A 26,422-nucleotide genomic window follows, 5' to 3' on the forward strand; every position below is an offset into this window, starting at 1 on the left:
AGGCCACATGATTCAGGAAAGGCAGGGACAACTATCCCTAATGCCTGCAGACATTAGGTATAGCCAGTTTTCTAAAAATTAGCCATAGGCTTTTTTTTAGAAAATTAGCCATAGGCTTTTGGTTCTCCAATAGTTCAGAATAAATCCATATCAGTTCCAGGGCTCTTCAGACAGACAGAAGGCATAATGAGTCCCACTTATGTAATGCTGAACCTTTTCATACACTACCTTTCCCCTGCTTCTTTACCTAACAAACTCCCTCAAACTATTTCAAATGGTAATACCTCTAAGAAGACCTCCCACCACTACCAGAAGAATCTGACACTTCTTCTTTTGTAGAGCCATATCACTTTGTATAAATTGCTAATAGGAATTCTAGCATCTTTTAAAAATAACTTCCTAAAAATTTTTTTATCAAAGTTGCAGTAGCAATGGTTAATAGTTATATACTGTTTGCCATATTCCAAGGATCATCTATATGCTTCATTTTTACATATTATACAGTTTCCCAGGGCTGCCATTAAAAAAAAATATGTAGTTGTAAACAACAGAAATTCATTCTCACTTCTAGAAAGTCCAAAATCAAGATGTAAAACAGGGCCATGCTCTCCCTGAAGGCTCTAGGAGAGAATCTGCTCCATGTCTTTTTAGCTTCTGGTGTTGCTGGCATCTCAGTGTTCCTTGGCTTATGGATGCAACACTGCAAACTCTACCTATCATATCACCTTCTCCTTGTGTGTCTCTCTTCTGTGTTTCTTGTCCTCTTATAAGGACAACAGTCATACTGGATTTGGGGCCCACCCTGCTCCAGTAAGATATCACCTTAATTTCATCTGCAAAGACCCTATTTCCAAATGAGGTCACACTCACAGGTAGTGCAGGTCAGGACTTCAACGTATTTTTTGAAGGAACACAATTCAACCTATAACTTATATCTTAACTTACTGATCTGCACAACACTTCAGTGAGATACTACTATCCATATATTTATAAGAAAACTAAAACTTAAGGTCAAGAAAATTTGCCTAAGGTCACACAGCCAGTGAGTGGCTGAGCAAGAATTTAAAACCAGGTTAAAATGGTCATACTGCCCAAGGCAATCTACAAATTTAATGCAATCCCTATCAAATTACCCAGGACATATTTCACAGAACTAGAACAAATCATAATAAAATTTATATGAAACCACAAAAGACCTAGAATTGCCAAAGCATTACTGAAGAAAAAGAAAGAGGCTGGAGGAGTAACTCTCCCAGACTTCAGACGATAGTAATCAAGACAGCATGGTACTGGTACAAAAACAGACATATGGACCAATGGAACAGAATAGAGAGCCCAGAAATGAACCATAAACTTTTGGCCAACTAATCTTAGAGGCAAGAGTATACAATGGAATAAAGATGGTCTCCTCAGCAAATGGTGTTGGGAAAACTGGACAGCAGCATGTAAATCAATAAAACTAGAACACTCCCTTACACCATACACAAAAATAAACTCAAAATGAATCAAAGACTTAAACATAAGACAAGATACAATAAACCTCCTAGAAGAAAATATAGGCAAAACATTATCTCACATACATCTCAGCAATGTTCTCCTAGGGCAGTCTACCCAAGCAATAGAAACAAAGGCAAAAATAAACAAATGGGACCTAATTAAACTTACAAGCTTCTGCACAGCAAAGGAAACCATAAGTAAAACAAAGTGACAACCTACAGAATGGGAGAAAATTTTTGCAAAAGATGAAACCGACAAAGGCTTGATTGCCAGAATATATAAGCAGTTCATACGACTCAATAAGAAAAAAACAAACAACCCAATCCAAAAATGGGCAGAAGACCTAAACAAGCAATTCTCCAATGAAGAAATACAAATGACCAATAGGCACATGAAAAAATGCTCAATATCACTAATTATCAGAGAAATGCAAATCAAAACTACAATGAGGCATCACTTCACACCTATCAGAATGGCCATCATTCAAAAGCCCACAAATGACAAATCTGGAGAGGCTATGGAGAAAAGGAAACCCTCCTACACTGCTGGTGGGAATGCAGCTTGGCATAGCCACTGTGGAAAACAGTATGGAGATTCCTCAAAAGACTAAAAATAGACTCACCATATGATCCAGCAATGCCACTCCTGGGCATGTATCCAGAAGGAAGCCTAATTCAAAAAGACACCTGCACCCCAAATGTTCATAGCAGCACTATTTACAATAGCCAAGACATGGAGACAGCCTAAATGTCCATTGACAGATGACTGGATAAAGCAGTTGTGGCATATTTATACAATGGAATACTATTCAGCCATAAAAATGACAACATAACGCCATTTGCAGCAACATGGATGTCCCTGGAGAATGTCATTCTAAGTGAAGTAAGCCAGAAAGAGAAAGAAAAATACCATATGGGATCTCTCATATGTGGAATCTAAAAAAAAAAAAGAAAAGAAAAGAAAAGAAAAAGACAAACAAGCATAAATACAAAACAGAAACAGACTGACAGACAGAGAATACAAACATGTGGTTGCCAGTGGGGAGGGGGGTGGTAAGGGACAGACTGGGAGTTTGAAATTTGTAGATACTGACAGGCATATGCAAAATGGATAAACAAGATTATATTGTATAGTACAGGGAAATATATACAAGATCTTGTGGTAGCTCATGGTGAAAAAGAATCTGACAATGAATATGTGTATGTTCATGTATAACTGAAAAATTGTGCTCTACACTGGAATTTGACACAACATTGTAAAATGATTATAACTCGATAAAAAAAAAGTTTAAAAATTTAAAAAAAATAAAACCAGGTTAGTTGGTTTCAGAATCTAATCACCTAACCATCAACCTAGTCTATCTCTATACACAATAAATAGAAGTTAAATCAGCTAAAAGACTTAACAGGAACAACAAAATAGCAGCTCCCTGTCTTATGTACTCCTCCCCAACACACACACATTCACACAGACACAAACCCAAACAAAATTAGCCCACTATTCAGAAACAACCACTTTCAGCTTTTTTTTCTGGTATTTATCTCCATATCTCAAGTCGCAAGTATATACTGCTATTTTTAATATACCAGTTTCAAATACCTATTGATTTTTCATGATAAATGAGGATTTTTAGCTCATGTACATTCTCTTTTCCTCCCTCCATCATTCCAATATAAGTATATATCAATTTTTGATTAAATCTATATTAAGAGATTACATTATCATGACTACTTAAATATTATTCACTGCTGAGGCATGCAGTATGCTATAAATGTTTCCTTTGTTATACTTTTTTTCATACTGTTCATAACTAAAGCACTTTTTCACTTATACTATTTTCTCTAATCACTTACCTCTTCCTATACCCTGTAGCAACTCTGAAAAGACCTTCCACAAAACAATTTGCATGTGGTGAAACCTGCCAGATCATCTATACTTGGAGTGTTTTTCTTGCGCACACTCATTCTGGAACCCTCCAACCTCCTGCTCCAATTTGGAAGCTCTGTGCTCTGGTTGTGTTGCACAGACTTTGTCCTGGAACTTCTCTTCACTGTCCTTCTGGTAAATTGTTCTTCTCTTAGGCTGAATCTCATTTCCTGGATTCGCTATTTTGCTTTTTTTGTTTATGACCTTGTTTTGGAGCACTTCTATAATACAATAGCCCCCTGATTAAGAGCAAATGTTTTAGGTCACATACATCTGGAAATATCTCCTTTGACTTCACATTTGATTGACTGTTGGTTACATATAGAATTCTAGGCTGGAAATCATTTTGATTTTTAAAGGAATGACTTCAAAATCATCTGGCTACCAGTCTTACTGCTGAGAAGTCAGATGCTGCTCTGATTCCCAGGACTTTATACATAATCTGCTTTTCAGGTGCCTTGGTATGGGTCTTCTTTCATTCATAGCATTGGGTGCTAGGTGGGCCTTTTCATAATGAAGATTCCTGTCTTTCAGTTCTTAAAATTTTTAATAATTCTTTTACCTCTGTTTTTCTTTCTGGAACTCCTGTTGGTCAGATGCTTACCCTTCTGGATTGGTCCTCTATTTAAAAAAAAAAAACTTTTCTCTCTTATTTTTGATCTCTTTGGCTTTTTGATTTTGCTCTGTCTTCTGATAGAGACTTCCTTGGCTTTCTCCTGATCTTTAAAAAATTTTTTGGCATACTGTATTTTTGATTCCTAAAAGTTATTTTTCATTTTCTATTGTTTTGTTTTATTGTTTCAGTGAAATTCTGTTCTTGTTTCATGAATAATACCTTCTCTCTGAGAATATTAATGTTTGCTTTAAATCTACTATTGGGAAGAAATGGTTAACAACAGGCTAACCTCTTTGTCTATAAGATTATAACCTTGGGTTTATTTTCTCCCAGCACTGGTGCCCTGAAAATGTACTGGGTCATTGTGGAGAGGAGAGCTAGCTATATTACTAAGCAATGTAATTTACTGAAAAAATATGACCCTTGACTGGTAAATTACATCTGAAATGGAAGACTGTAAGTAGACTATAAAAATCTATTGGCAAACACAGGCCTTAGCTGCCTGGTGTTGGAAAACAGAAGACTTAAGCTGCCTGATGTGCCTCCTGAGAGGACCTGGAAGCTATGCTCATGTGCATTACAAGAAATGGTTCCTGTTATATATGAGACGTCCCTGTGTTATGCCATGTAACCGTGTCATTTCCAACTGCACGAATTCCTTGTGGGGGCTGGGAAGTAGCCTCTGGTTGGCTGTAAGGACTCCCACTGAAGATCTACATGATATACTGACATGCTATGTTTTCTGTCCTGTTTCATTCTACAGATCTACTTGCACCTCATACAAGTTATGGCCTACTATATCTTGTGAGTGTAGGTGTAAATTCACACCTGAAATAACTATTAGTGGTCATGATAAGCACTCATTCCCTAAATTGGCTACTTCTTCTTCCTTATTTTTTTGTTTGTTTGTTTGTTTGTTTTAGTTTTGAGCTATGCCTTTCAAATTGCAAGATTTCACATATCTGGAGCTCCTGGGCTGGTCACTCATGTTTAGGTCTGAGGCAATGAACAACTGACTGGAAGCTCTGTCTGCAAGGACTGGGCACCCAGTGGGGTGGGCTTCACTGTGAAGCAATTTTATAGCCAGCCAGCTACTCTTCTTTCTTTTCTTTTCTTTTCTTTCTTTCTTTCTTTTTCTTTTTTGGTGAGGTTTCTCCAAATTCCCTTTAGCCTTCTCTCTGGGGCCCTAAAGCTGGTGGAGGGCGAAGAAGGGGAGGCTGGGCAGGCACAGTGATGGCAGTAAGGCTGAGGTATTAGTCTCACTATTTGGCCAACTTTCACTTACTTCCTCTGTTTTCAATATGGTGCCTCGTTCCTGTTCAGCTCTATATCTGAGGTCTCTATGAGTTCATAGCCTTCCTGATTCTGTTCTGTAATGAATATATACACCTCTTGTCTCCTGTTGGAGACGAGGAGTCACCAGAATATACAGGATGGGAAGAGTCTGGGGGTCTAATACCTCCTGACACAGATTTTCACACAATCTCCATTTTCAGCTCTATAGCCCACCAAAGCCTTCTATAACATGTGATACCTCCAATTCTTGATCCTTCCCAAAGTTCTAGAGAGAAAATCATCTGGCTTCTTGTATCAGTCAGAGTGCAATCAAGAAATAGAAGCCATACCAGACATGTGAATAGGGAAAAACAGAATTACCAAATGAAGAAAGCAACCATGACTTGTAGGCTGAAGGAGAGTGAACCAAGAAAGAACTAGAACTCAGGAAAGGGTCCCCCATGCCCTTAAGACAGAGATTTGGATTTTTAAGGAGAGAGAGTGGCTGCCACAGGAACGTGCAGACCAGAGGTGGTGCCAGAGAGTACAGGCTGGAGCCGATTGACTGAGGGCTGCCAGGGTAAATGCTACTGGACCTTTTGTTTGCTGATCTGCTGGCTACCATACACGGAAGGCCCCTTTCTCCTGTTATGGTCTTGCAGTGTCCCTCTAGAACCTTCCATTCACAAAGCCTAACATCGAGCAAGTTGGCAAAAGGAAATGTTTATAAGGTCCAGCTCCAGTATAATGAAACAGGGCAAAAAAGTATAGATTTGCAAAACTATAATGTGGTAACACCTCACACCAGTCAGAATGGCCATCATCAAAAAGTCTGCAAATAATAAATGCTGAAAAGGGAACCCTCCGACACTGTTAGTGGGAATGTAAGTTGGTGCAGCCACTATCGAAAACAGCATGGAGATTCCTTAAACAACTAAAAATAGACTTACTATATGATTGAGGAATCCCACTCCTGGGCATGTATCAGGAAAAGACAAAAACTCTAATTTGAAATGATACATGCGCCCCAATGTTCATAGCAGCACCATTTATAATAGTGAAGACATGGAAGTAACCCAAGTGTCCATAAACGAATGGATAAACAAGATGTGGTATATATAATATACGTGCAATGGAATATTACTCCGCCATAAAAAAGGATGAAATAATTGCCATTTGCAACATTATGGATAGACCTAGAGATTATCATACTAGGTGAAGTAATATAGAGAAAGACAAATATTATATGATGTCACATATGTAGAATCTAAAAAGAAAAAAAAATACAAATGAACTTATTTACAAAACAGAGACAGACTCACAGACCTAGAAAACAAACTTATGGTTACCAGGCAGGGAAGCGGTAGGGAGGGATAAATCAGGAATACGGGATTAACAGATACATACTATTATATATAAAATAGATAAACAACAAGGATTTACTGTATTAGCACAGGGAACTATATATATATATATATATATATATATATATATATATATATAATCAATATCTTATAATAACCTATAATAGAAAAGAATTTGAAAAAGAACATATATATATATATATATCTGAAAAAGAATATAAATATATATCACTTTGCTGTACACCTGAAATTATCACAGTATTGTAAATCAACTATACTTCAATTTAAAAAAAAGAAAGGTAGATTTGGAACTGAAAGATAATAAACTGATTATCGGCACACTTGTCATCCATACCTCCCATCTTTTAGAGGCATTAAGGCTTGACCTTCTTCATGTTTGAGTCATCTGTTGATCTCTTTATCTTAATACTTTTTAAAGCTTAGAGTTACAAGTTGTTTCTTAGTTTCACCAAAGACAATGTTTACATTTCTGTGCTCCCTATTGTTTCAGAGTAATTAACAAAAGAAAGAGTGACGGTAATTTAACTCCATCAGCAGGAAATCTCTCCACCTTTCTACAATTACTCTATTTTAAAACTAACTTCCTTACCAAAATGTGACAGTCTCCATAGCAAAGATATCTCTAATTCATTTTGAGTTCCTTTATCTCTCTCAGTGCCTCACCATGTTATGAGTTTAATAAAGGTTGGTTGAATTAAGTGAAATGTACATTCTTAAAATTTTTTAAACAAAATTCACAATTTGTTTCAATCTGTTTTATGGCCATACATCAGCAATACATACCAACAAGATGTCTTATAAATCTATGCCATTTATTAAAATAAGAAATAAGCAAAAGCAATTATTTATTTAAGATTCTCCTATTGCTTTAGATATATGCTGCACTAAGATATTTTTCTAATAGCTGTCTTCTAAAATATGTTAATTTATTTTTAAATGCCTATACTTACCAATTCAGGGATGTCTTTTACTTTGAGAGGAACTTGGATTAAACCCAAATGAGTCCTGAAACTAAGAGAATCACCATTTTCATAATTTGGGTTGCGAAGATTAATTAATACCTTTAAAAACAAATCCAACAAAATTGGTTAGTTTCTTTATAGATTATTTACAGTTATAAAATTGGCAGTGATATTCTTGGAGTATCATCACAAAATAAAAACTATTTGAGTTATGTATGTACTTTAATTGCATTCTAAAAACTATAAAATTGTATTAAAATGTTAAAATACCATAAATATGCTTTTAACTTAATATTCCAACAAATGATCTACCATATGAAATTCTGACAAGTTAAAAATTTAGTTAGAAAGAAAAACTTTTTGATGGGAAGAAAAAATAAAAATTGTTTGACTGTAATATTTTACCAGGGAAAATGACAGGAAATTTTAAATTGCTTGATTGTAATATTTGCCAGAGAAAATTTTAGAACCATCTCTAACCCTTTTAAAAACAGATATTGACAAGGTTTACAGAAAGATGGCAGAATAACATCATAAGGTATCACCTTTAAACCAAAACCAAAGAGAAAAAAATGTTTTTCAGAAGCTAAGCTAGCAAGAAAAACCATTCAGATATTTTTCAAAATTAAGTAAATAGAAAAGATTAGATATCCTTTAATCTAGGAATCTCACTTCTATGACTATGATTATGGAAATAATTAAAGCTGTTTGCAGAGACAGTGCAGAGAAAATGTCAGGGAAATACTGTTCATTAACAGGAAAATATGAAACAATTTAAAACATTCCATTAGAGGAAATTACCTAAATAAATTATGGTTAATTCATATAAATTACAGTGTAATATACCTCAGTTATATAGGTAATGTAGGTAATGACATGAGAAAAATTTCACAACATACTTATTAAGTTAAAAAATTATAATATAGTAGTATTTACTGCTGTATGATGGCATTATGAGTAATTTTTGTTTTAAATTTTCTTATATGTGTTTTCTCATTTTTCTAACAATTAACATACATTTTGGGGAGCAAATAATAATTTTTAAAAATATTTTTAAATGGAAATTCTTGAGGAAAAGAAACCACTAAGATTCCAGTGGAGGAGATTATAATGACAGGCACACCGTCATATCTGAGGAAGGCATGAATAAATTGATAAATAACGGCTGACAAAATGGAATATGCTGTAAGGCCAAAAGAGTTTCCCAAAACTGCAAACACTAAACTGAAACTAAAAATATCAATCGTATTTGTTTAAAAAAAAAAAAGACAAAGCAAAAAATCAACAGTGTTAAATACAGACTAATATAGAACAATACAATTTTAACCTAATTATGCAAATAAGGGATCATACTGCACACGAAACTCACAAGCACAGAATTGAAAAGAAAAAGAAACTATGAATATGTGGGAAATAGAAAAGAGAAAATATTAGAAATGTAGAAACTGTAACTAAGGAAATGATTATAGGAAACCTGCTTGAGTTAAAGAAGAATCCAGCATGATTCATAAAAGGATCAATTCAGCAACAGTCCTTAAGAAAACAGAATGCTATGATTATTAAGGAGAAAAAAACATAAAAATAACCATATAAAAATTACATGAAATTTAAGTGCTAGAAAAGGAAGAGTTTGGGAGAAATCTTTAATAAGCTAAGAGAAATAATGCTATCACCATAAAGGCAGTTTCAAACCAAACTAACTTTTCTTTAAAGTTAAATGTTGTTTACAATTCTAAAAGGCCTGAAATAATTTCTAAGACTGTTTTATGCTGGCAAACTGGTATCAGAGACAGCAGGCTCAGGAAAGAAATTAAAATAAAATGTGAGAGAGTCAATCACTCATTTACTCATTCACTCCACACCTATTTATTGAGCAACTATGTGCTAAGCACTGCTCTGCCTGTTAGAGAGGAGCAGTTAAGGACAGGATTAACTTGCAGCTGGTTTGTGGTGGCTCTATCTTATCTTCAGGGATACCTGGACATCTGGTAGTGACTCTTGGCCAAGATGGGATGAAATGCACTAACTTGTCATTAATAATGTGTATTTAATGTCCCCTGGAGGCACTCCATATCAGTTTATTTACATTGTTTATTGAAAATTTGCAGATTGCTAGTTTGCACCCGATATAAAAGACCCCTCAGAAGACTTGTATCTTGACTCCCAAGACCAAGGTGTCTTGCCTGTATCTTAGTAATTCATAGTTTAAAGACAAAGTGCATCCTGTACAACTGAGAAAGGGCCCTGGGAGCTGTGCCTGGAAATTTGTATCTTTGTATTTGCATGTGCTTTCTTTCTCTTCCTGAAAGAAAGCCTTATGTAGGTGAAGTCTTGTGAGTCTTTTCGATTATCTGACTTTATGTTGTAGCAGAGAAAAATGCTTCCATCCAGTAGGAAAAGGTGGGCAATAAACAAAACAGAAAAACAGTATGTTATATAAGGATAAATGCTATGGAGAAAAACAAAGTAGGAAAGGGCTATAAGGAGTTCAAAAGAGGGGAGCCAGGGAAGGCTTTGCTGAGAAGGTGACAATTTTGTGTGTGTGTGTGTGTCTGAATTTTTAACACGAATGTTCTTTTTTTATACTGAAATATAATTGATGCAGAATATTATGTTAGTTTCAGGTGTACTACACAGTGATTTGACATTTGCATGCATTATGAAATGATCATCGTGGTGAATCTAGTAACCATCTCACCCTGTACAGAGTTATTACAATATTATTGACCATATTCTTTATGCTGAGAATGTGACATTTAAGCAGACATAAGGAGTAAAGGAATATACACACAGGTATCTGTGGGAAAAGGACGGCAGGCAGAGAAAACAAGTAGCAAATGTCCTCAAAGGGGAGGAAGCCAGGTTTGGAGAGCAGGAGGCCTTTAGAGTTGGAGAAGAACAAATCAGGAAGAAAAGTAACAGGAGATGAACTCAGAGAGGTGATGGGGGATCAGATCAAACAAGGAGTTTTAGATCACTGCATGACTTTGGTTTTTAAGTAGAATGAGTTGGGAAGCCACTGGATGCCGGAAGAGTAGCTTCTTCAGAAGTGTACTTACAAGGTTTTCTCTAGAAACTCTGTCCAGAACAGAGTCTAGGAGGGCAAGGGGAGAAGCAGAAAGAGCAATTAAGAGGCTACTGAAATAGTGCTGATAAGAGATGGCAGCTCGGACCAGTGACATAAGAATGGTGGTGATAAGAAGTGGCTGGATGCTGGTTACACTTTGAAGGTAAAGCTGAAAGGATTTGCTGACGGATTACATGTAAGGTAAGAAGAAGTGGACTCAAAGATGGGTGAATTAAAATAATTAGAGCCTACTGAAGAGCTCCACTTGAATACTCAATATGCCTCTCAACTTGATCAAGCTCATCATCTTCACTAACGGAGCTGTTCCTCCTCCTGTGCTCTCTATCTTGAGAGAGCAAGTTACTTCTGCCCAATTACCCAATGTAGACACTTAATGGTCACCCTGATTTTTGATTTTTTTCCTACTCCCTGATCTAATCAGTTCCTAAATCTTCCTTAAAATCTCTCAAGTCTGTTGAATTCTTTCCATTTTGAATGCTATTTTCTCAGTGCAGACCTTTACCTTGTCTTACCTGAACTACTAGAACAGAGGGGCAATAAAAAACAAAAAGACTCACTCAGCACCTGTATGTGCCAGGCAGCAGGCTACATGATTTACAATCACTATTTTTTAATCAAATTTTCCTAACTGATTTACTTGCCTCTAATCTTTCCACATTCTAATGTATTTTGCAAGAGCAATTTCCAAACAAAAATCTGATTATGTTATTCCACTGCTTCAAAGGCTCTGGGGTTTTTCACATGGTGATTCCTCTGCCTGGAGAATTCTTATATCATCATTTCTTTTACATTTTTATCTCATTAATATATGCATATTTAGCCAATAGAACCTACCTCAAGGAAATCCTTAGGCGCATAAACAGGTCTGAAAAGGCTTAAATCTAGAATTAATAAGATAGATAAAATATCAGTTAATATATTATACTTAATGCTTATAACAAATTTTAATGGTTCTTTTATATGTTGCTGTGCAACTGATGAACTCAAACAACTGCAGAGTATCAATTATTTGTCATACATGGTGTTAAGTACTGGGCCAACAAGAATAAAAGGCCCTTTTTGTGACAGCCTAGATGACATATTCTAGAAGAAACTAAGAGTCCTCCTTTCATAAATTTGCAAGATTATTTGTAATTGAATCGGAAAACAATGTCAATATAATACGAAATTTCCATATGAGAATTCTTAATGTCCTTAGAATACAAACAATGCATTCTCAGTGAACTGCTGTCACTGTAGTGAACTGTTCTCCCTTTTGAACTTCCATAACGCACTGCTTCATTTATTACACATGTATTTTTTGCCCTCCCACTTTTTTTAAGCAGTTGTGAGGAATTATGTACATATCTACCTAAATAATAACAAACATCTATTTATCATAATAAAGGAGATATAGTTGTCACTCATTATACATTTATAAAATTGATTGACTGAATTTTAAACATTAAAATGAACAAAAATAAATTCTTAAAAACATTTTAGAAGTCTTAAAACTTTTCAACATTTAACCTGCCTTTAACATCTCAACGTAATTAAAGCTTGAAAAAGATTTACCCTAATTGTAAGTCTAAGAAATCCACTGAATGACTTAATTTACTATTTTATAAAAATGTTTTCAAATGCTGCTTTAAAAAAAGATAAGTGATTTAAACATTCTCAAAATAATTGAGAACACTGACCAAAGTTAGGAATTTTTAAACTGCAAAATAGAGGTTTGAGCAAACAAAACAGAGGACAATAAATTAGTGGGGAGGGAAAGTTGCCATCTTCCCCTCAAAATTGTTAATATTGTTATTTTGGATCCATAATTAAGAAAGCATTTTTCACCCATTATCACATTTTGAAGAAAGTTTTCATATACCTGGTTCATCGGTTCCCATTTCATTCCATTTATTGAGAAGCTCTTTCTGTTCTCCAACTGGCCTCTAAAAAAGGTAATTTTAAAACTGGTTTCATTTTGTGAAGTTAGGCAATACAGCTGAAAAATAAGAATCAATACCTCATCTAAAAGCTTAAGTAAGCTACCATCACACAAGGAAAAATAATTTCATTACATATGGTGAGTTTTTTTTGGAATTACACTTAAATTATTATTACTTAACTATTACATTATATGTAGTCTCAAGGGTTCAGTTAGAACATGGTGCTACTGAGCCCAAGAATAGAAGGTAAATGATCTGTACTGGTCAGTAGAAGTTCACAAAGAAAAACTGCTCCTCAGCCACATACTACATCTCTTACCCCATCCCGCAATCTCAGAAAAGCACCCAAGGGGGACGGGCCAAGAGAGTGTGGCTGGGAGTCAGTAGCATTGTCTTCCTACATGAAAGACAGTATATTACACAATACTACATATTTAGACAGTTTTCCATATAAATTTATCTTTTTTTATTTTTTACGCCATCCTTCTGGTGACTTGAGTGACTTGTGCTGGGATATTATCCAAAGTACATCCACTACATCCTGCCTAAAAGCAGGGAATAAAGAGCAGGTAGGGAGAATGAAGGGAAGAGAAACTTGTTCTCTCCTACTCGTGAGCAGCCAGGAGAATCCAGAACATTCCGCAAGTGGCTTTTCTCTCTTTTCTCATCTTTCCCCTCCCAAAGCCCAGAGTGACACATAAATGCTGAGTATTAGTTCTGCAGAGAGATGACAGAGCATTCGAGCAAAGAGACTAAAGGTAACTAAGACCTTTGAAGTGCATTTATAACCTTTACAGCCAAACCTCTAAGTAAGCTGCACTGCAGAGCCTACGCTTTTTTCATTTTCAAGCTATAGGTTTACTACAAAAACTGTGACAGCACACGTAATAGAGATCTATACAGAATACACCCACGTAATTGGCCTTCTATAGGTCAAAACAAACCGATATATTAGTAAAAAAAAAAATCCGCCTAACAGTTATACCTTCATGATACCTCCTAGTAGCTGATTCACAATGAAATACTTCAATGTTAAAAGTACCTTTCGTGCCAACGGGATACTCAGTTCAGTGCACATACTATTTAAACTCTTCAAAATTCTTTTTTCCCAACTTCCCTGAAACATAAGGAACAGTCTATTATTTTTTTCTGGTTGACAATACCAAAACTGATAGTAAAAATTAAAGATACTATGAGTTACACAGAAATGGTGAAGATGGTTACGATTGGTAATCTTTAGTCATTAGGTCACTCAACAAATATTGATTACTGCCTACTATGTGCCAGATACTATCCTTAGTGCTATGAAGGAAGCTGTGAGCAACAGGAGGCCTCAGACCTCACGGAACTGACATTCTAGCGGAGGATGTGAATGAAGACAGATAAAAAACAATACATCAACAAGTCAGATGGTGATAAACGTTATAAGGGAAAATAGCAGAAAATAAAAAGGTAAGTTAGATTTAAGCATTTTATAAATCCCATTAATGACCTAGTAAAATAAAATTTTATAGGAATTGTTATATTGTAATTTTTCCAAACGTGGTATTTTACCCCTAAATACTTCAGCATGAATGTTCTAAGAATAAGAACCTTCTACATAACCAGAATACCACTGTCACATCTAAGGAAATTAACAATAATGTTTTGTATCATCTAATATTTAGTCCATATACAAAATTTTCCAATTGTCCCCAAAATGTCTTTGTAGTTTTTTAAAAATCCAGGATCCATTAAATATCCATGCATTACATTACATTTGGTTGTTATGTCTCTTTCAGTGCAGCTTCATCTAGAGTGCCTTTGTCCTTTTCTTTTTCATATTGACTTGTTTAAGGAGTCCAGGCCAGTTATCTTTTAGAACGTGTCACAATCTGGGTTGGTCTTACTGTTTTTTCACAATGTTGATACACCTTCTTCTCCATCCCCTATATTTCTTGTAAACTTGAAAGAATAAGTTAATTTGAATGGTCAGTCAATAAATCTATATGTACCATTATTTTAGTAAGCTACTCTTTTTAATGGAAGCTAAAATGCCATAAGCTTTTTGGTCTTTTTTACTGAAATATACAGGCCACTTCTGACTCACTAAAACCAGAATAAAATAACATCAAAGCTCCAAAATTTAGATCTAGTGAGGAGAAAATGAGTTATATGCATTATTTATAAAGAACAGTTACAACCAGTTAATAAAAGTAGAATAATAATAGCTCTTTTACATGATTGTTATAAAGATTAAAAATGTAAAATGCTTTGAACGGTAACACAATAATGATAATAGTAGCCATTCAGTAACTGACAGCTTTACTAGAGCTATCATCACTCACAGCTTCTTCTTTAACACACATACTTAAATACTTTACTCTGTATCTGGAAAATACTCTCCATGCTCTGCTCCCATCCCAATATCCTTATTCCTACTTTATCTGAATACATTTTATTCACCTTTCAGGTCTTCACCTCTCTTAAGCCTTCTCTTACCTGGTCCCCCACCCCAGAGAGTATGAGGTGCCTTTGCTTACGGGTTCTCACAGCACCTCGTCCTCCACCTATCACAATACACATCACACTTTATCTAGCACATGATAATTTCTCAATAATTGAACAGATTTCTACTCTAAGCTATGTTGCAAGCATTTAAAAAACACTTTGATACAACTGCCTACTCAGTCAGTGAACAGAAAAAAAAATCACCTAGGAGAAATACAGAGCTGTGTGAAATGCATAAGGCTTAGTTCACTAAATATAGAGAAATAGGTTTTTTAAGAATAAAAGAATACTGTTAATAAATCACACGAAATATTCCACCCCCCCAAACTAATACCATTTACTGGCTTATTTTTGATTCTCTCTCTGTCTCTTTTTTAATTATAAATAATTCTTAGACCCAAAACTTAAAATTTGGGTACATTATTTATAACCAAACATTAATTACTGCAATACAACCCACTTCCACTCTCAACATCCTTATCTTCAATTTATCTGGATAAATCTTACTCAACTTTCAGATCTCAGCTTAAAAATAATCTCCTCTAGTAAGTCTTCTGTCACTTGCTCCCCCAACTCCATATTGTGGGGGGAGCAGGTATGAAAAAAGTTAATTTAAAAAATTTTTAATTCAGTCATTACTATAAAAATAATATTTATATAAAGATTTAAAACTCAACCCCTGAATTTATAATATTTATCCTATTATATGAGGGACTAAATTTCTAGCTATTGAATTATGGCTCTAAAAATTCTCATTTTCAAACACTAATAAAAGGGTTCCTGAGTTGATAAAAAGACAATATAACCCTCAGATATAAAAATAAAATTAAAATTACAATAGACATTGATGTGTGGCTCATAATATATACTGTACAAATTTTCAAGACTATAATATATAATTTTAATACAGCACAAAACCTACAAAAAAACATTTAAAATAGAATGATACTTTCTATAATTATATCTTGACAAGATATTCTGAAACATATTTAACTTATCCTTTAAAAAATTATTTTAACAAAAACATTTTTTCAAGTGTTTTCTATAAAGTACAATCTTAAGTGAATAATCATAATTCTCCTAAATGGATATCCCACTGTACCAAGTATTTCAATTTAACAAATTTAAATTTCACGTTAGATGTAAAGTAGAGAAAATAGTTAAGAAAAAAGTTATCCAGACAAGAAATTAGATATTAGAAGAAAGCAGCATTTTGAATGAAGAGTTTAAGAAACAGAGCTGTGTGATTTACACGTGTTTACATATGTTATTAATCCTGTGAGATATGTATAATTACCCTCATTTTACAAATGAGGAAACTTTTTAAAAGAACCCATGAGAGTAGAATGGAAAAAATATGAAGCACTAAAGCAACACGGAACAAATCTGTATTCAGTTATCATTTTGTTCTGTGCTCCACAGCTACAGTAGAAACTTGGAAATGATCCAGAGCAGAAGAACGAACACAACTAAAAACTGAGGGAAGGACAGAGGAAGAAAATGTTCGAATCAGAAAAGTTCAAATTTTTATAGCCAGAATGGGGGAAATGAAGTGTAATAGCTGAATTTTCAAATAATAAAAAGACACTAATTCAACAAATATTTATTGGGTGCCCATTAAACACATGCCACTAAAGGATGGATAAAACAGCATAGTGAGGGTGGGAAGGATAAGACAGAAACACAAATAGTATGGGACATGTTGCAAAAAGTTCATAAGGGCTGTATCAGTCTATAGATCATACACCACAGAAAACATAAAACAATAAGCAAAGAAACAGGAAGCTAGATATATCAAAACTTCTGGCAGACAACAGAACACATACCACTTCCTAGAAGTTCCTAAAGATAATCAAAGAAAGTGAGCCCATAGTTGGTCATGTCTTCCCTATTCCCTGTCTATACCTATGACCCAATGACAAGACTGGCTGGATTTTTCCAAGGTACCCCTTGTGAGAACTTCAGTCAGATTGTCTAAAGTCATTTCCATAGAAGTCTTGGATAAATCATTTCCACAGACATGAGAAATAATAAGAATTTCCTGACAGTGAAGGGATGATCCAAGATAAGTATGCATTTTGAGGGGGGGGGGTTGAAGGGAGGTAACTAGGTTTATTTACTGATTTACTTTTAGAGGAGGTACTGGGGATTAAACCTGGGGCCTCATGCATGCTAAGCATATGCTCTACCACTTGAGCTATATCCTCCCCAGAAATCCAAGATGAAACTTGGCTGCTTTCCAGCTGGGTCATTGTTTAGGTTCCCTCAAGAACTCTGATCTTAATTAAGGGCTTCTCGCTCATTCCTCTGTCTCAGTGACTGGCATGTATCGACTGCCTTCTATCTGCACGCAAAGCTCAGATCAGCGAGGAAGTATTATAAGAAGCACATGACCATTTAACACAAGAAAGAAACTTTCCAACAAGTAAAAAGATTTAATAAGAATGGGTTAAGTCAGTGAAAATGTGAATTCCCTGTTTCCAGAAATTTTTGACCAAAAGGAGATGAACTCCAGAGGTTGGACTGGATAAATGTGAAGGTCCACATTAGCTCCAGTTTTATAGATTCTTAATTTTTTTCAGGTCCTATTCGTGAAGGTGAGTAAATAAGCCCTAAGTCTCAAAACTAAATGCTCAAAAAAATCATAGTTATTCCTATGTTATTATTTGAGTAAAAATTCCAAAATATACCTAGCTCCAAAAAAAAGTAGAGGTAGCAAATAAGTTATTGAAAAATGACAGTGCATTAATACAAAATAAGAAGAAAATAATCATTTCTACCCCAAAGACTTATGAAATAAAGACCCTTTAAAATGTTATTTAAAAGGAAAATGAATGGCCTTTTACATTTAAAATGTTTAAATAGGAAGACATTACCTTTTACCTAAACCCATATCCTCTCTAAATGAAATTATTGTTGCTTTCAAATCAGTTTCCCTAATAATTGGAATCTATGGTATTAACTCAAAGGATTTCAAGAGTTTTATAAATAAGGTAACTTCTAAGCCATGAGAAGCAAAACAGTCACAAAGGAATTGCAATTGTATTGAAGTCTTTAAATGGGTATTAACTTGTACCTTGCTTTTTTTTATAATAATGAAAGTAAATAAGAAGTCATTAAAAACCATGTAATAACTACTTAGCCTACAAAAAGTACAAAATTATAAAATTAAAAAATTAAAAAATTACCTTCTTCACTCTGAAAAGAATAAAGCAAAATAATTATAACCCAGCTATCTACTGGAAAAAGGTTTTTAATAATTCTTTGATTATAAAAGTAACACATTTGTCAAGATAATTTGAAAAACAGAATAATACGTAAAGAATAAAATAATAAAAAAAAGCATTCATAAATTTCCATCAGCCAAAAATAACCACTGTTAACATTTCATTCTTTTGATTTTTTTTCTATGCATGTGTGTGCACAATTGAGAAGTATGTGTGTAGTCACACACCACATGCATATATATATTTAATTAAAGTGGAATTATATTGTTTTATAGTTTCTTTTTCTGTTTAAGATTATATTGTATGCAATTTCCTGTTTCATCATATTTCTTCAAAAATGTCATTTCTAGTACCCATATAACATTGTCTTTTAGAGATTCCATGTTACATTTAAGCAGACCCTATTGCTACTCACTTAGATGCTTTTAAAGTTTTTACTTTTATTGAACATAAATTTCTGTGATTCTTTCCTTTAGATAAGGTTCAAGAAGTGAAATTACTAGCAATAAAGGTATGAATGTTTTCTAGAAGAGAAGATTTTCTATTTTTTGTTTATTCAATTCATTCATCATTAAAAAAAAAATATATATATATATATATATATATATATATATATATATATATCTCTATTGAGCATCTACCATGGGCCAGGCACTGAGCCAAATGTTGCAGATACAACTGTGAAAAAAGAGACACTGGTCCTGCTTTACAGAGACTACAGAATCTAGGTGATTTTACAGACAACCCAAGCCTTGTGGTAAGAAGTACAGGGTGGAAGACTGGAGATACAAGATAAGTACCTGGGTATCTGAGATCTGGGGATCAGAGAGCCTTTATAAAGAAATGATCATCTACCGTAAGACCTGAAGAATGTGCAGAAGTTAGTCAGAAATTTGTGGGTTTCGAGGGGAGGTGGTTTTGGGGGTAGGAGCAGCAGCATAAGCACAGGTTCTCCTGCTGAGGAGATCGAGTGTTAGAGACAGAGAGAGTGTGTGTGTGTGTGTGTGTGTGTGTGTGGAAGTGGGGAGAGGAGTGGCAGGAGAGGGAGGGACAGCGTGAGGAGCCAAGAGATGAGACTTGAACAGTAAAAAGGGGCAAGATCACTTACAGCCTTTTAAGCAAAAGTAAGGAATTGGAGCTCTATCCTAAAAGTCTTAGAAATTTTAGGAAAAGGAGTGGCAATACAGAAGGCAGATGAAGAAGGGGAAGAGAACCGAAGTAATATAAAACTAGCAAAATTCTCATTTTTGCTAGGGTTCCTGGATTGACAGAGAACAGGATAAATTCAACCATACAGCATATCTTGAGTTTGCGTGAGCATTTCTAGACTGAATCCAGAAATAGGCTGAATATCATCAGGTGGTGTAGATTCTGGAGTGGCTTTCCAGGTTCAAATTCCAGGTCTTCCACTTAGTAGTTTTGTGAAGTTGGACCCATCTAAGACCATAAGAGTAACTCATCTCACATGGCTGGCATAAATACTAAATGAGTGAGCACTTTTAAAGCACTGGAATGGTACCTGGCACATAATTAGAGCTGTATGTGCCTACAGGTATTATTTCACAAGAAAACTTAAGCGCTTACATTTATCGCGCTGTGTATAGCTTCTTCATGCTGTTTTCTGTGAAAGGCGTAGCAAAGTAGTCCCCAAACTATTTTACATGGAAATAAGTCACATAAATTTGAACAAAACTGGATTAAATAAAAATTAACAGTTTCTTTACTGCAGAACCTCTCTGAGCCTTTAACAAGCCAAAATAAATTGTAAGCAACAAAATTAAGGAGTATCAGATTAAAACCCAAAGTATAAAATAGTATCCATCAGTCCATACTAATAGAAACAAATGACTGAATAAATAAATACATGGGGGAGAGGAGACAACTCTTCTATGCAGAAGAATTCCAAGTATTTTCTGTAGATACTCCCTCTTTAAGGAGGTGGAGCATAACTTCTCCGTAAGTGTGAACTGTGACTTCCTTCCGGAGAGTACAGTATACACATGGGGGCAGGGAGAGTGACTTTGCAGTGGAGAAACCTTACAAACACTACCTCAGTCAGGCAATCAAGGTCAACATCAACAGTGACATAGCATGTTGCTAATATGTATCATGACATAATTTAATGAATATAAATGGCACTTTATATCTGTGATCTTCCTCCCAAAATCCCACAACCCCAGTCTAAACAGGAGAAAAACATCAGACAAATTCTAAGAGAGGGATATTCTACAAAATACCTGACCAGTACTTCTCAAAACTGTCAAGGCCATCAAAAATAAGGAAAGCCTGAGAAACTTTAGCCAAGAGGAGCCTAAGGAGACATGACAACCAAATGTAATGTGGTGTCCTGGATGGAATCCTAAAACAGAAAAAGGACATTAGGTTAAAACTAAGGATATTTGAATAAAGTATGAACTTTAGTTAATAAAGTATTAAAATTGGCTCACTAATTATAACAAATGTACCACAGTAATGTAAGATGTTAATAAAAGGGGAAAGTGAGTATAGGATCTATGGGAACTCTATACTATCTTCTCAATTTTTCTGTAAATATATAACTCTTATTTTTAAAAAATCAAGTCTATTAAATATAATAAAATGTGATTCGCCAAGTGGAAGGCAGGATGCCTCTATTCCCAAACTTATTTGTCCACGTAACCCCCTTTCATGGAGCATCTCTCAGGGCTATAGGATTCAGCAGAAAACACTCTGGGAAAGGCTGATGAGGTATAAGAGGCCTCTTTCCCTCATAAGCCCAGAAAACTTCCTAACCATCTTCCCCAGAGCACACAGCACTTTCTACCTTATGTTAGAGCTACATGTGTCCAAGTCTTATTTCAATTATTAAACCATGAAGTTACCCAAAGGCAGAATTTGTATCTAATTTATTTTTGAATCTCCATAGCACATAGCAGCATCTTCTACTTGTAGGCATTCAGTAAATATTTTTAAAATAAATATTATAATAATTGGTAGAAAAGATGGTAAATGCCTTTACTTATTAATTCATCATATGCTTAATAAGTTCCCACTACATTAAAGGTCAGTACACTAGAAGTATGGGTATACAAAAGTATTTTAAAATTGGTACTGCTTTCAAGAGGCTTGTAGGAAAAGCCAGAAAGATATGTACAGAAATTATGATAACAGAATGTCATTTGTGATAAGGGCCATAAAATGATAGTATGCTACAAAAGTCCAAAAGAGGGGGAAATCCTTTTCAACAGAGCTAATAACAGCCTCAGAGAAGAGATGCCATCTGAACTGACACAAAATAGATGAGATTTTCACAATGCAAAGCAGGCAGAAGGGCTTTCCATGAAAGGAACACAAAGTAAGGAAGGGCACAAATGACAGTTACAAGACAGCAGAGCCCGATACAGTGGAAGGAGCAGCTGGGGACAGGTAGTGAAACTCTTTTAAGAGGTGGGATTTGGAGTAGGAACTTCATTTGTTAAGAAGCTGGCAGTCACTGGAGGTATGCTAGAAGGCAGTGAGATACATTATAAAGGTTCATCTGCTCATCTTGATCATCACCATGATCACGGCGGTGATGGCCTTGGTAATAAAAAGTAACGGAAGACCATATAATCTTCCTCCTAAGTATTCAACAGTTTGGGAGAAGAGAGAAAGTGGATGGTAGAAGTGACCTTGGGCTGAGGACTGGAATGGCAGGCAGAATTGAAATCTAATGGGGAAAAAGGCATGAGGTGCAAGGGAGAACATGATGGAACAGCAGTCATTCAATACACGCCACGTAGCTTTCATGCAAAGACAGAACTGCCTAATAGAACAGGGAGCAGAAAACTAGACAATTAGAGGAGAACAAATATGGGAAGACAGGCAGGCACTAACTGGTAGAAAAGGTATTTAGTGTGACCATGGCTCAAGAATTATTTACAGTTGACCCTGGAGCATCTCAAGGGTTAGGGACGACAACCACTGCCACGATGCAGTGGCAAATCCAACTACAGTCTGAGAGTTGGGCCCCTGTATCCGCGGTTCCACACCTGCAGATTCAACCAACCCCAGACAGTGCAGTACTGTAGTATTTTTTAGCACTGAAAAAAAATCTGTGTATAAGTGAGTCCACGCAGTTCAAACCCATGTTGTCAAGAGTCAACTCTATTTCAGCAAATGTGGGCTGGGTACCATGTTTAGATGCTGAGAATAAAAATCACAGTCCCTGCTCTTAAAGAACTGAATCATTTAGTGCATGGATTTGCAAACTTGCTGTAAAAAGACAGAGAATAAAAATTTTAGGATTTACAGGTCATAAGGTCTCTAATGCAACTACTTCACTCTGACATTGTAGTGCAAAAGCAGCCACAGACAAAATGTAAATAAAGGAGCAGGACTATTTCCCAATAAAACATATTTTATTAATTCATATAATTTTCATGGGTCACAAGATATAAAAAATATTCCTAGCTTGCCAGCCACACAAAAACAAGTACAGGGCAGATTTGGCCTATGGGCTGAAACATGCCAACGCCATCTCTTGATCTAGTGGGTAAGTCTGGAGAGAAAGAGGACCATACATATATTTACACAAGACAGATACTTACCAGTCATATATAGTCACAGCAATTAGCAGTAGACTTTAAGAACAGACCTATTACTTATCTCTGTATCTCTTCAGTCTTAAAAGGAAACCAACTTTTGTGTTTTGTTTCTTACACTTATGCTAAAACTGATACTTTCCCTAAAACAGAAATTTCCAAACTTTGCCAAAAAATATTCAGACCCAAATTTTTAGTTTTATTTTCTTGATTTTATATCTTTACAACAAAAGACCAAACAACTCTTTCACACATGTATTATTTAATGATTATGCTTTATGACGGATCGATAATAAATGTCTGATGGCTAGCCCTAAAGGTACCACCTAGAGATAGAAATAGATTACGTATTTCCTCAAATATCTCCATGTTTTTTGCTTATATTGCACCTTTCACCATCTAATTTTGAAGATTTTTTAAAATGAAAATAAAAGCAGAAAAATAAAAACCTGCCTAACATTCACGATCATGAAACATGGGAACTGAAAGCAGCAGAACACATCCCAGGAGCAGCAGAACCACCCTGACAATTGTTGCAGCTTGGTGATGGGTGCGTGGGAGTTCTTTGGGGCATATTTGAAAATGTTCATAATAATTTCTGAGACTATGATGGCCTTAGGATGGCCTTAGGATGGACTTAGAATGGCCATTAAACACCTCGGCAGTGGCAGTTAGAGTCCCCAGGACTGGGAGGAAGGCTTTTGAACAGTGCGACTTCACAGCAGGTAGACCAGGCGATGCCAGGCAAAGGCCAGCGAAAAGAATTAGGGGCATGTGACAGAATTTATAGGGAACAGCTTTTTACAGTTTTTCTGTTTAAATTATTTTATTTTATTTTATTCTTTTAAAGTGACTTTTAGTTGTTTTCAGTGCATTTTAGATACAAGGTTCATTTGAGTTTCAGAACAGAATACAATTAGCATTTAACAACCTGCTGTGAAAACAGACATATTTCAAATACAGTATCAGTAACACTGGTGTCAAAAGTCAAAATGTTGAGGGAAGAGTGAGTCAGTTCATTCCCATTTCATTCCTTTAAGATCACAGAGCATGAGGAACAAATGGTTGTATAATACTCTTACCATATTTGAAATTTCAGGCCAGTACGGCACATGATTTTTTTTCTTCTACTCAATATTTTCAGGATCACTACAGTTAACTAAGTGCGATTGTTGGTTACGGAAAATAGAAAGAAAGCGTACGCAAATACTGTTCACATCACTTCAGTGGTCTTTACCCAGTCTTTCATACAATAAACATAGTCCTGATAGTAATAAGGACCTTCTGCCCTGCAGTATATAACTTTGTATGGAAGAAGAAAATTAAAATGAACAATAGCCCACCTGCGCTTTCCTCATATACACCAAAGGCTCTTTAAGATGTTCAGGAGGCGCAGCAGGATGACTAGGTAAAGGAAACCTAGGGACAAAAGGAGGGCGCTGAATATCGTACGTTACTCTTGACAATTAGTCAGTTCTCTTGGTTAGAAATTACTTACCTCTGAGGTCCATGATATAAATGGAACAGAATGAGCAGTTTTACGTGCCTACACAAGGTACAACCACCTAATAAAATTTTAATTCTTATCCTACTAGTACTGTAGTTTTAAATTAGCAATTTAATGATTTACTAAAAGTTAAAGTAAATTCATAAATTGAGGTAATTTTTAAATTATTTACCTCTGTAAATGCTCATATGAAAATTATCACAATGGTTCATTTTAGTATACAATATTATATCACTAATTTTTTTTAAGTCTAAAGTCTAAAAAAAATCCATTAACTTACCAATATGTCAAATCTTCTCATTTCTCCCAGTTCCCTTTTTACATAGTTGAAATATAGTATAAAAATACTCCCTTTTCTAATAGCCATATTTTAGTATATAATAAATTCATAAATTTAATAAAAATTTAAACATTTAGTATCTTATAAATTCTTCCTGTTTTCAAAGTAAAATTATATCTTATATTCAAAATATATTGTTTTTAATAAGAAAACAGATTTATTTATTCAACAAATATTTGAGTCATTCTAGGTATTAATACTAAGTATATGGTAGGATTAAGACAGTGTCTCCTGTTCTCATGTACCTAATATTCTTGTGAAGAAAAATAGTCAATATTTACAAAAACAAATCAATAAATAGAACAATATCAATAAGTAATAAGTGCCATGAGAAAATGAGAGCAGAAAATAGAGTCAAAAGTGATTTGGAAGGCAGGAAAGGTGTCTAGGAAAGCTCATATTTGAGCCAAGACATGAGTGAAGAGGAGCCAACTCTTCAAAAATCTGGGGGAAGAATATTCCAGGCAAAAGGTAAGAAAGCACAAGACTCTGAGGTGGGGAAGGCGGAATGCCTAAAAATCAGAGACAGCCAGGATGGTTGGCATGTAATGGCTGAGACACAGAGTGATGTACAATTACAGAGAAAGCAACCGGAATATACAGTAATTTAACATTTACTTAGAGGTTTCAATCTCTTTCACAACAACATATAACTCCCATTGAACTTAGTCATAGAACTTGTACCTATAGCAAAGCAACCATGTTCTAACAATCAAGAACCCTATACTGAATTTTCAAGAAATTCCTCTTCTAAAAGGGGACATCAGCATGTAGAGGGTTAATGATATGCCAAGTCTCTTGCACCTATCCCAGAATCTGAGCATAAAAGATTCAAAGGTCCATAAGAAACATTTCTGGAATAGAAAAAGCCAACCTATCCTACCAAATCAATAAGGCAATTTCACTAACTGATTATTCCTGGCTAGTAGTTCTTCCTATGAAAATCTGTATTCCATGTACCTAAATAAATCACCTTTCCCCACTCACAAATGAAAAAAAAAATGATAATCTCTGGATACCTCAGTGTATCTTCTTATATGCAAGATAGTTGAAAAGCTACATATTTTATACCACTCCAAACATCATTTGTAAAGAGACATGTGGTTTATAATTAAATATAACTCTAAAATCTTTCCATTTTAATGGTAATTATTTCTAAATTTAATAAAACTTAGAAATTTAAGATTGAAACTAGAGAGCACTTACTGATGATCTTAACAGTTATTTAATTAATGTTCAAAGAAATTTATCCACAAAAACAGGTAACAAGAAGTGGCAACCCTAAAATCATTCACATTGAAACCAAAATAAACTTAGGTATATTTATTCATTTGTAAATATTTAATGAGCACCTACTAAGTGTTCGAGGTAATACAGATACAGCAGTGGACAAAGCATGTTAAAATCTCTGTTATCATGGATTTTACATTTAGTGCACAAAGAGATGAGGATCAGCAGATAGGAAGAATGTAGAAACCTGAATATCACTCTTGACTCCTCTCTCTTCCTGTCTCCCTAAATCCCCATGAATACTTCTCATCTTTTTCTACCCCAGTGACTTTGTTTTAGGCAACCAACATTTCTTGCCTGCATTCATCTGACAGATTCATAAGCAGTCTCCCCTG

General features: G+C 35.0%; 1 protein-coding gene across 4 annotated transcripts in view; it reads right to left on the reverse strand.

Moving 5' to 3' along the window:
* The window catches only part of TBC1D19 (TBC1 domain family member 19), a 136,765-nt gene that overhangs the window by 79,844 nt on the left and 30,499 nt on the right, over positions 1 to 26,422 (reverse strand). For 3 of the 4 annotated variants that reach the window (XM_072945483.1, XM_072945476.1, XM_006207000.4), the window contains exons 4-8: positions 24,294 to 24,369; positions 13,714 to 13,788; positions 12,611 to 12,674; positions 11,584 to 11,630; positions 7,650 to 7,760 (exon numbers count right to left, since the gene is read on the reverse strand). In XM_072945483.1, coding sequence (XP_072801584.1) covers positions 7,650 to 7,760; positions 11,584 to 11,630; positions 12,611 to 12,674; positions 13,714 to 13,788; positions 24,294 to 24,369 — 373 coding nt within the window. Of the gene's footprint in view, positions 1 to 7,649; positions 7,761 to 11,583; positions 11,631 to 12,610; positions 12,675 to 13,713; positions 13,789 to 20,625; positions 20,748 to 24,293; positions 24,370 to 26,422 lie in introns of those variants that run through there. The other variant, XM_072945491.1, reaches the window with a different exon arrangement.

This window comes from Vicugna pacos, chromosome 2, assembly GCF_048564905.1.
Source record: "Vicugna pacos chromosome 2, VicPac4, whole genome shotgun sequence".
NCBI classification, from domain to species: Eukaryota; Metazoa; Chordata; class Mammalia; order Artiodactyla; family Camelidae; genus Vicugna; species Vicugna pacos.